A 12,446-nucleotide genomic window follows, 5' to 3' on the forward strand; every position below is an offset into this window, starting at 1 on the left:
AAGGAAAACAACCCACAATGGTAGGTTTTGTTTGTATGTGATTGTTTAAAAGATCATGTAGGAATGCACGTTATCATAAAAACTGGGGATGTTCGATACCCCCTTTTGTTTTTAGTCCAATACCAATACAAATACTCAACTCAAGAGTAGTGACCGATACCACTAGAACTATTGATAGATACATAAAATTTCCCCGAAAAAACAATGACATATATTTTTAAAGAAAGACGGTCGGACCTATTTATCCCAATATAGCATTTTTCCCAGGGATGGGCAAGTACCGATACCAGGCCTTAATTCAAGGTATCGGTACTTGCAACATGAGCCGAGTCCAGTATTTGTAGCCAGTAATGTAGCCGTTTTACAACCAGGAACTACAAATGAGAAATTAGAAGAATAGAAAATTGCCAATGATTAGATCCAATTTGTAAGGCAAAATGCCATTGATATATATATATATATATATATATATATATATACTGCATATATCTTTAAAAAATATCTGTCATTGTTTTGAGAAATTTTATGTATCAAAAGCACTAGTGGTATGCTATCAATACTTGATATTGGCGACTACTCAAGAGTTGACCACTTACTGCTCTCGACCTGAAAAAAAGTGTTATCAAACATCCCTAATTTTTCCTTAAAATTGCATGAAATTAATAGCATTTTTTTATTCTTATAAGTTATATATTTTTATTTCTAGTTCCTGATCATAAAACAGCCACAACCAGTATCGGCCGTCGTCCAAGTACCGATACCTTGAAATAAGGCGCAGTATCGGCCCGATACTTGCCCATTCCTAATCTAAATATGACGGACATGTCTTCTATTTCTTTCAATGTTTAGAATTTGGCTTTTTTCAAATTACCACCACCTAACCGCAGATAATAACCAGGTGCGCAGTCATCAAGGTGACAAATGTTTATGCATCAGCGGCGGTATGTACTCTTGGGATGCTTCTGTATTCATTTGTATTGTTTTTGCAGTTAAATTATGTGGACCTAAATCATTGTCCAACCCAAAATAAGATTTGATCTGTGGCAGAGTCCTGCTACCTTTGCACTCCCCACAAAACAGAAGAAGAAAAAAAACATCTTCAGCTTTTTAGACAGAACAAAACACATTTTTGTACTTTATTTGGCTGCCATTATTCATGAAAACAAAAATGAAACATTTGCGAAACAGATGACTGTATAGCTGTGTTGAAATACATCCCATGAGCAAACACATATTTCCTCCTGCTAGCACGGCAGACGACCATCACTTAACAGACGGGAAACAGACACCATCTGCACTGTCATGCCAGAAGCTGTTTCACATGTCAAATATCAGGCATATCACATTGTTAGTTTACAAAATTACTTGCAATTAGCAATTTAAAGTCAATGTTTCACTTTTCAGGTCACCACATTTTCTAAATTAAAAACCGGGACACTACAATTTCGCAGAAAATCAAGTATACAATAAATGCTCGCCAGGAAATATAACAAATATAATTGCTAGTCAATTTAGTGAGCAGTGGCTGTGGTATTGCTTTAACTAATGCTAAATGTTATCTTGGTTGACAGTTGAACGGCGCTAAACAAGTCAATGCTCACCATTATCCGACAGTTATTGGAAACCGTCTGTGCTGTTTACCTTGTGCCAATCCCACATTGTAACGTTATAAATAGGCTGGCAGAATTAACTCAACTATCGTTTGGCGCCCACAGCATTCGGCTAGTAAGGCTACATTTCCAATGATTCTTAGACACAGAAGCAGGAAGTAGTTCTAGTTCCAAATCCGCCAGGACTTGGCACACAAGGCTCAAAAGCGGGACTGTCCCGGGTACCCAGGATGTCTGGTCACCTTACTCGTATGCATCACAAATAAGGCATTCAACATTTGACCCTCAGATAGTGAAAACCACAGCTGGGTTTCATAAAAGTGGAGAGATAGGTGCGTCACGTTCCTGCTTGAAATAGGCAGATGGAATAAGCTTACTGGTCAAACATACCAAAATCATCTGTGTTGTTATTTTTACTATGTTCTATCAACAGCTACTTGACTCAACGCCAGTTACCACAGTTGTGTACTATCTGAATGTGAAAGCCTGCCAATGGTCTATAAATACACAGATGTCTTTTCTCGCAGATTTCTCATTCAACCCTCCCACATTGTTTTATTTTCTATCAGGCTTTTGCTTCTGTTCTATTTTCAGGATCACAGGATTTAATTCTGGAAATGGTCCCGATGCAGCACAGTAGCAGAACCGAGAGGTGGGCTAGTCAAAAGGTTTACTCTTAGAACTTCTACATTCCACAAATTCTTAACCCAACTTTTACCCGGCATCATCGTCATCATCAGTCCAGTACCTTTAACCTTTGAATTATCGCTAGAGCAACATGGCTGGTGTACTGTGGAGTCACATGCAAGAAACTAAACAAAACCTCATAAAAAAAAAGGAGCTGAGTCCAGCTGCAATCCTTGTAAGGAAACAGTTTGGGTTCTTAACAACAGGCAATCAAATAGTCGGGTCACTGCTGCAGCAAGTATCTCAAAGAGCCCCATAAAAAGGAAACTAAATAATAGTATCCAAATAAACATTTAGATGTGCATGCAAGCAGGCAGTTTCATTGTAAAATAATTCACTAAGCGAGCCAAAATGGTGTTGTTGTTTAGAAAAGGAGCCCTTTAAAGACTTCCTCACTTTGAGAAATTAACTTCCTCCAACAAAGCCATTAACTTTCATCCATAAACAGGAAGCTTATCATCTCCACACTCGCGCAACCAGTTAAACCCGGGTGAGGATGGTCCCATAATAATGTTCAAATGACTGTTTTGCTATAGTAGAATTTCTTTGAAAGTCGCCTTAAAGTGCGAACAACTGAGAGCGCTCAAACACAAGAGCAAGCAGCAGGGAGGGGCGGCCTAAAAAGTGCAGTGTTTGTGTTTGAGACTGTTCCATCCTGATGATGGAAGAAGGCTCCAGATGCTTCCTGCAGCTGATTTCGTCACTCAACACAAACGCCTTTGGCCACTTCTGCTTTACTGTTGTCATTGGAGACATTATTTACGGGCCAAACCCCCGATAAAGCTGCAACACACAAAACCAATTGTGCGCTAAATTCATCCTTCAAGAGCTCCTCTCTGCTGGATATAAACAGATATCTAGTGTATACATTTGTATGTTCACTTTGCTGCAGAAGTTGGCTATTAATGCAGGAAACAAAGGACGATCTAAAATAACAACCATTAAGAAAGACAAGTGGGAAATGACAACACGGTCACGGCCGTGTCTCTCAGGGAAGTGCCACGGAGACGCCAAGTGATGAAGTAATGGCAGCTTTTTGTCTTTCCCCTCCATAGGATAACAGCCCCGTGTGCTTTCCCCGGCAGTGGAAGTTGGGGAAACATGGCCAGAGAATCCCCTTCATTGCGGTCAGACTTGGCCACCCATAATGTTTCCTTGTGGTGGCATCGTGTGGTAGGAAGATTGCCAAAATCCTGCAGAATCATTTTGCCCGGTGTGCTGAGCTGCCAAAGGCAACAAATCATCCAATCAGCGAAATTTTGGGTCAGTCAGATATGGCGACGGATTTACGATGGCAAGAACAGACTCGGTAGTCAGTATAATGATCCATGGTGGTAGTAACAACACCTTACTAAAGACTCGATTACACGTTCATGAGAACAACTTTAGATGTTTTACTGTAAGAAAAAGTCTGCTGGCTGTGCACTCCCAAAACAAGGCTGAAGACGAACTGTCTCACGTTCCCCTCTGGCACGACCATTTAGGGAAATCCTGATGAAAATATTAGTCTTTGCTAAATTTAACTGGAACAATTCATCTTTTACTACCTTGCGATATAAACAGCCGGAATTTCAGGACAAAGCACCAAGTATTAGCCATTGACGTTTTCCACTCACGATATTGTTACAGCACATTTTAATTATATTCTTTAGACACGATGCTTGACGTGCAGCCGTGTGTGACAGAAGACAGCTGGATATGATTACCTTCCCGCTACGTACTTTCACTGTATCAGCTCTCTTGGTAAATGAAACCAAGGGGGCGGCATCAAGGGAACTGCACATTTCGGGCGAGTCTGTATTTTGTCTGTAAAGCGGCAAACAAAGTAGGCAGTGTGACAGCAGGCCCGGCCGGCTCCGGGCTTCCACGTGCCGCACAATGCCGTCTCTGGGACTTTATCCACACGGGGGACTCTTTGGGAGGTTGTTACAGGAACTCCTGGTTTGCTTTTCTCTCGCCAGGGTTTCCTGTTTGTCTGTCAAGTGAAAGCTGCCAGGTGCCATTGACATGGAACATTTGAACCTTCACTTAAAGGAGCGGATTATAGGATTTCAAAGTGTCAATGCATTTGATTAACTTTAAAAATGGCTAATACAAAAGGGCCAGTGTACATTATTATGCTACATTTGACAAAAGCACCAGTGATGCCAACTGACCAGAGTTAAATGAAAAACACACTCTTCTCACCCACGGTGTCTCCTTCACGCACGTGTTTTAATGTAAAACTAATGAATAATAAAATACAGAAAAACACTACAGTACTTACTAAAGTCAACAAACAAACAAATAACTACACATTATACACTCTAAAAAGAGGATTGTTGAACCAACTTTAGATTAGAAATTGAATTGTTGACCAACTGGAAAAAAGAAATGCTTCAAGTGGTAACACACGACTGAATTAAATTAGTCCAAACCTGAATAAAGTTAATCCAAAGTGACTCAAATCCAAAGTAATAAATTGAATGAACTCATAATCACTTAAACTTAATATATTCACTTTGGACTAACTTAATTCAATCGTGTGTTACCACTTGAACCAATTTTTGTAGGTCAACAATTAAATTTGTAATCTGAAATTGGTTCAGCAATTCTCTTTTTAGAGTGTAGAAAGCATATTTACAATCTTAAACATGGCTAAAGACATTGTGGGAGTAGACAAATTTTCTGAGGGAGTGACATCATCGTTTTCAGCCCATTGGCTACTCAAGTGTCCATGAACAGCAATAGAGGAACGAGTCTGAGAGATTCGCATTTTCAAGCCGAAAGTACAGTCATTATTTTGATTTAAAAAAAGTTTATTTCACACTCATTCATGCTTAAAGAGGAGTCACGCCAGATTGTGTGAGTGCAGCACGTCCCCAAATGACCGTTTTATTTACAATGTTCATTGAAAAAAGTTGAGTTTTGCTGTTACATTAAAAAAAATTTTTTATTTTTTTAGAAAATGTATTTTTCTTCAATGAAGTCTCAAAGACTGTATTTTTAGTCTTTTTTTTAAATTATAAACAAGTCGCCCATTTACGTTAAGACCATAAAAGAACCATTTTTTAAATTAAAATAAGTCAAAAAGGTTGTTTTTATTATATCTTCAATGTAAACATACTTTATGCTTTAACCTCACTGTTAAAAATGCACTTCCAACTAAGTGGCAAAACCGGGTATAATTTTTATGTTAAGCAGGATTGTCTGCATTTTCTGAATGTAACTAGTAATCTAAGTAATCGAAAGTAACTTGTATTGTAATGCAGTTACTTTTAAAATGATATAATATGTAAAGTAACTAAGGTACTTTTCCAAGCAAGTAATCAGTAAAGTAGCCAAGTTGCTTTTTTAGGGTAACTGTGGCAATACCGATAACCACATACAATGAGTTAGCTGTTAAATCTATAGGTCACTCTTTCAACTTTTACCTTGCACTTTACAGTTTTGCCTTGAATGTTGCTTTTGTTCAACAAAAGACTTGCCCTAAAAGCACTCACAGTGGAAGTAGTCCCTTAAGGTCAAATGGTGCAGAATACAAAGGTCAGAGTGCAAACTGCTAGAGATTGCAGTGCATCTTTTTGTAAGTGACAGCTATTCCCAAAATCTCAAAAGGAGATTTTATGATGGCAACAGTTTGACCTGCTAATAGATTATTTCTATTTTCCTTCGGGGAAATGATTTACAAACCTGACAAATTGGAGGTAGAATTATATCTAACCTCAGAGATCATTTACTGATGAAGTCCTGTCTTTTCTCGTAATATCATATTGTTATCACAAAGCAACAGTAAATCAAAGCGGTGAGAATAAGCAGTGGCTATGTCAAAATTAATGGAGTTTATCATACGCCTGTTCCCAACGGCCCTCATTCATCAGCAGTGGGGAAAACGGAATGATACGAGAGTCCCAATGCGTCACATACCATAGATGCCGGCATGATGGGGAAGTAAAGCAGACCAGTCACCCTACAGAGAAAACTCATTTATCAGCACATTCACGTGACTGTTGCAATATAATCTGCTGGTGGATTGGGGTGGAACAAAGTTAGAATGTTCTTGCTTGGGGAAAAAGTAGACCCCAGATTATTACAAACAGTAACTACTTTGTACCACATAATATGAGGTTGCCTCTTTTGGTTTAGAGTATGAATTGAGAATCATTAGCTTGTTTAATTAGCTACAAAATGAATCAAAGCTGCAATTACATTTTGGACTCGAAGGTGATTAAACAAAATTAAAAAGTTATTTAAACAATGTTGGAGAATCATAAATTTTGTGGTTATCGCTATTTCAAAACCAATTCGTATCTAGTTTTTTAATTGCTACAAGTGCCTTTACCGTTTATAAAAGATGTTACTGGCTAATTGTATGCTGAATTGTATCAAAAAGTCTGTCAGTGCTTTGTCCTGAAAACAGCTGCTCACAAGCTGATCATGAATGAAAACAATGAGAAATGATGAGACATCCTCCCCGTGACCAGAAGCAAAAGTAAATTTCCATGACTGTGTTGGTGCCAGGCAAATGTTAATGGGGCAGTGGAATATAGGCCAGAGTGAAGTGCATGTGTTTGGGGTGTAGAAAGCAGGACACTTACAAGCTAAATTAAACGGACAACTGTTGCAGGCAGGGCTTTAGCAGCTTATTTTAGCTCCTCCTTAGAGACACAGATGTATCTACTACAAAATACCAGTCAATGTCCACAAATGCTCTTGCTGTGATTTCAAGGCACGCATGCATGAGCCTGTGACGGACCTACTGGAATAAAAACACACATATGACGATGGACACTATACAAGCGATGTAAACAAGCTATACGCACGACATGAGACCAGAGACAGAGTTCAGGAGAAGTGCAGAGTACCTAAAAAGGGATTATTTTAAGGAGTTTGTTTACTTGGACGAGCTATGGATCAAATGAATCAAAGCAAAGCAAGCCATGTCGACTCTATGCGTGGACATAATGAATGATAACTATGTTATAGTGAGACTGTTTATACCAATGTAATGTTAACACCGCACCTGTTTCTTTTGAGATCCCCCCCCCACACACACACACACACACAAAAACTAAGTACCAAACTGTATATATCCCAATATAGCATTTTTCCATAAAATTGCAAAAAAAAAAAAAAAAAAAAATTCTTCTTGTTTTTAATTTGTAGTTCCTAATGGTAGAACGCCCACAAAAAGGCAGCCAATACCTTGAAATAAAGCCAGATACCTGGAATAATAATAATAATAATAATAATAATAATAATAATAATAAACCTTCCCTTCCACATTTCAAACCATATTTGCTATTTTCATAATTGAAGAGTTTCATTATTTCCATTTGTGCATGCATGCAGACGGAACTACCAGTAAGCATCAACAAAGCTGTTTTAGTAGAAAATAGTACAACTTTCCATGGGGCTTCCTATTAAATGTTCACAAGAACATGCTAGATGTATAAGTATGTTGTCACCTAAAAAGTCATAAATAAAAAAATATTCTCATTGTTAGTTCTATGTCCTCAGCTGCCAAACTTTCAAGAAGTGTTTATTCTGGCACAATACATCGAAACCTCACTACACCAGAAAAGGATGTCGATTATTCCAAATCACTTAAGGCAACAAATCACACTGAAGACTTTGGCTTGCCTGACAACATGACTCAGTGGCACACATCACCTCTGGTCATTTAAATCCTAATTGATCATAACTGTGCAAAATCATTTTTTCCTCCAACAGGGGCAAGAGTAAGTGAGCGGTTGATTTCGCCGAAAATAACCAAACATGGACCATCTGGACGGCTGGTATGCCGCAAGTCCATGCCAATGAAAACATGTTGAAAATGGCCAACATGAAAGACTTGCATAATTTCAGGAGGTAATACTGAATATGTGCTGAAGTATGAGCCTCTGCGTGCGGCTTACCTGCTGTTATGTTATATGTTTTCTCAAGGTGTGATTTATTGAGCCACTGGTCTAGACTTTCACTTGAACTCAGATGGTAGAAATTGAGCATGTCTGTTCCAGTCCTGTGCATTTTGCTGAACAAATTCAACATAACAGTATATTATTAGGTTTCATTTTAATGATCTTTAAAACTAATCTATTTGGCCAACAACCAACAGGTTGACAGACGATTTGAGTATCTGCAAGTATCTTTTATTCATTTGATAGCCTGAAGTCAACGTCTAGCAACTCTCACCCATCACAGCTCAATAAATCAACTTTGACGTGCAGCCGACATAAAAGCAACCCAAGTCTTACACCCTGATGAGGCACTGTATACAAAGATTCCCTGGAAAGCCTTACAACCCAGCCATAAGGATAGAACTGGGAAACCAGATGCTTTCTATTAGCATACCTTTTCTGGAGAATGGGAGTACTGGCTGGTTGATGTGAGAAAGATAAATGACGCCACTGGTCAGGAAGGATTTTTGAAAGGGCATCACCTGTGATACTGATGATTCTTTAAAGTTTAGGGAAAACACATGCTGGAAAAGAATAAAGAGTCACAGCAGGTCATAGACCTCTTCATCTTCATTTTCACCACAGCCACGGTAAACTAGATAACCTAGCTAACCTAGCCTAGCTAACCTAGCCTAGCTGGCCTCTGTATATGAGAAAACCGAGCTAACCTAGCCTAGCCGACCTCAGTAAACTAGATAAACTAGCTAACCTAGCCTAGATGGCTTCGGTATATTAGAAAACCGAGCTAACCTAGCCTAGCCTCGGTAAACTGGAATACCTAGCTAACCTAGCCTAGCTGGCCTAGCTAAGACTGTGTCATTTTAGTTCTACATTACACTACAATTAATTTCATCCAACTATCTCCTCTACCAATCCCTGAATGACATGTGACAAACCAATGATTTTTCAGGGACGCTCTCATTTTCACACTTATGCGTTTCTGCCAGTTGTCAAATGTCAGGTTGATTATTTGACTTTTAGTAGCATGACACAACAATATATCATAATAATAATAATCAAACAACCACTTTACATGACCATCGTCAGCATTTTATGAGAAATTAGCACAATTGGTGATAATCCCATCAAACACCCACAGCCCTATAGATGTTTCAGATACAGCAGAAATAAACCAAGCAATATAATAGCAGAGGAACAATATATCAATATTGTGCTCATGAAGTATGGATTGTTGACACTTACAGTAAAGTATACATACACAAGCATCAACATTTCAGCCATCGTATGTTCATTCATTGATAAAGTAATTTTATAGTAAGTAATTCATAAAGTTATTTGAAATTAAATAGATATACTATACAGTTAAGAGGAGTGTAAATAACTGAGTCATACATTTATGTTGAAGTAATTTTGTGCCACTAGGTGGGATTAGTGTTTCATATTGAACATTGGTGACAAGAACAGTACGTCTTTTCAAATTCTGAGCAATTGGTATTTAGAACATGAAGCATATCAACTCGTGGACTCCGGGTCATTTTGTTCATTGTAAATCACAACTAGTAACCAGTCTCCACAAATAAATATTCTGTATTTTACCAAATTTATTCTTACTAAATTGTGTTTTAGTGACTCCTTTGTACAACGTTGTCGTAAAATAAAGCATGAACAGCAATGTTTTTACATCAATGGTATTTAAATTTCTAATGCCTCGGTACATTGTATTGAATGCGTTTTAATGCCATTTGAAGCCTTAATTTTAGCTAAATCCATTTAATGACTTTTAATACTTTTTAATGAGCCGCGGAAACCCGGAACACATCAACATATTGTTGATAAAGGAGCTCATTGCTCCACCTGTAGTGTGTGATGCTCGTTATTGTCTCCGTGGGTCACTGAAGAGAATTATGTTCCCTGCCCCCTCCCCAGTAGGTAGCCAAGCCTCCCAGAGAGAAAGTACCAGGAGAGCTCTGTACAAAAATGGCCATGAAATTTACAAGCATGCACTATAGGCTGCCATGCATAAGGAAGGAAAGCATGGCCGGTGCCCTCAGGACGTGGACCCTCCCTGTGACTGCACAGCTTAATCACAGCGGAACACAATTGAGGGACTGTGATGACAAAGGAGACTTTGTTTCTGTCTTTTTTCTGAGATAAGTACCGGTACACTTGAGGCTAATAACACACAGCCCTATGACAGCATGATTTCACCAGACATCAAGCACGTGACTGTTACATCAACCTCAGCAACTGGTGGTAGGGAGGGCGCCAATATTCTCATAGCATTCTGTGACGTTGCTTCCTTTATTGTGTATTTTGCTTGTTTGTATTAACCAGCGTAAACAATTTAACTGGAAAAGTGTACACTTGGCCTCCCAAATAAACAGATGAAGATAAAAACAAACTTCTGAGGCAAATAGTTCTAATGCCACATAACATGATGAGTGTTTCCTTCGTGGGAAACAGACTGAGAGACTATTTAAGGGAGTTAACGGCAAAGAAAACAAACCAACAAGAAGACCAGACAGTCTAAACTTACTTTGACATAGGCGGTGTAGTGCTGGCACTCGTCCTTGTTGATGTCCAGGTTGAGCTGCTGGCTCTTCTGGCTGATCTGAGAGCCACTCTGAATGAAGTAGACCCGTGATGGCAGGCTCTTTTGTCTCTTATCCACGTCGGCCGTCAGGTTGTAAAGCAGCTCTGAACCGGATCACAAACACAGTATCAATTGAATCCAATGGGCACAGCACTGAATGGTTTACTTCTAAATGCCATTTTGGCAAGTGAATGGCACTCTGTAGAGTGCAGAAGACTTGAGCACATAAAATGAAAATGGGCATTAAGACCTGCACTTATTTACTGAGAAATTAAAGTTCTCCAAATAACATACACAAATGTGAGATAACATTCATCCATGGCCTACCTTTTTAGAAGGTATTGTGCTAAAGAGTGAAGCAGAAATCAGGGAGGGAAAAAACCTCCTTGGTGGGGGAGTGGTGATATTATTTTAAGATTGCCATCTAAATTCTAGGTTGCTTACAAAATGAGTTATTTTTATTCTAAAATGAATAAAGCAGAACGTTGTGTAATATTAGATTTTAAGGTGAGAAGATGATGAAAAACATTGTAAAAAGGAAACCAATCCTCCAGCTGGTCTAGCAGACCATGTTTTTATTGCACCCCTGCTGGTTCCACCCCTGGCTTTAGTGATGGAGAAAATGAACAACTACTGTATTTTGAAGAGGAATCATAAGTGTGAGAGGTCTCTTGTCATTCAAACTCCAGTACCGCGTATGAATCAGCCTCAGTCTGCAGTAATTGCTTCACAGGGTGTTACGCTGGTAAAACACTGGGAGGGGTGGCAAACACACCCAGGTAGGACCGAACCCCTCTGTTTCCTCCATCCAGTGGAGGCGGAGCCATGAGCTCACTCTCAAGGAGGCAACGGAAGGCTTCATTGTGGACGTCACCAAACACATGGCGCTGCACTTTCCATGCGCTTTGCCAGACGGCCAAACAGAGGGGCTTTATCCCTGGCAAGCTAGTACGGAGTCATTATGCAACATGGCTCTTACTCCCCGGGGGGTTGGAGCTGGGAGAGACCGCACCCAAACACTGGAACAGGACATCACCTCAGCGCTCTACCTCAGCAAAGGCAAAGCACACAGACGCTTTTCCTGTATGATCCTTCTTTAAAAGGTTCCCACTGTTTAAATGACCACCAAAAGGTCAGAAAGCAAGAAATTTACTTGAGCAACAGCACCAGTAAACGAAAAAAGAATGTTTGGCTTTCTACATTATTTTCCCATTATGTGCTGAATTGCGAGCAGGCAGGGTGCAAAAATGTTGATCTCGAGCTAAAACAACTCAAAGTGTTTCAAGTAGCTGACATTTGTTTGGTAAGTAGACTGTGTGAGTGAAACTGATCCTCACCTATTTGTCCAGGAAGTTGTCTTCCATGGAAGCGCATGCAGACCGTGATGTTGAAGCAGTTTGTGTTTTGGCCTTCGTGGCACTGAGGTACAGAAATGTTGATGGACACAGGCAAGAAGATGGAGACGTCCACTGTAATGACAGGCCGGGACCTTGCACCACATTGGACAGGGATTAAGAGTGAGTTTAAAGCGAAAAAAAGACATTGCTGCTTGACCTATATTATATTGATGTGGAACAATTGCTCACCTGAGTAGCACCACACTATCCGTCACGAAAGCTCCAATTGTGACATCTGCAACAAGAACATGTCACAAAG

At 39.4% G+C, this 12,446-nt stretch overlaps 1 protein-coding gene across 1 annotated transcript in view; it reads right to left on the reverse strand.

The window, feature by feature from the left end:
• itga9 (integrin, alpha 9) overlaps nt 1-12,446 on the reverse strand; it is a 51,557-nt gene that overhangs the window by 24,562 nt on the left and 14,549 nt on the right. Inside the window, exons 13-15 of the mRNA XM_077581166.1 lie at nt 12,377-12,422; nt 12,128-12,279; nt 10,734-10,894 (exon numbers count right to left, since the gene is read on the reverse strand). Coding sequence (XP_077437292.1) covers nt 10,734-10,894; nt 12,128-12,279; nt 12,377-12,422 — 359 coding nt within the window. The remainder of the gene's footprint in view (nt 1-10,733; nt 10,895-12,127; nt 12,280-12,376; nt 12,423-12,446) is intronic.

This window comes from Vanacampus margaritifer, chromosome 12, assembly GCF_051991255.1.
Source record: "Vanacampus margaritifer isolate UIUO_Vmar chromosome 12, RoL_Vmar_1.0, whole genome shotgun sequence".
In the NCBI taxonomy this organism is placed as follows: domain Eukaryota; kingdom Metazoa; phylum Chordata; class Actinopteri; order Syngnathiformes; family Syngnathidae; genus Vanacampus; species Vanacampus margaritifer.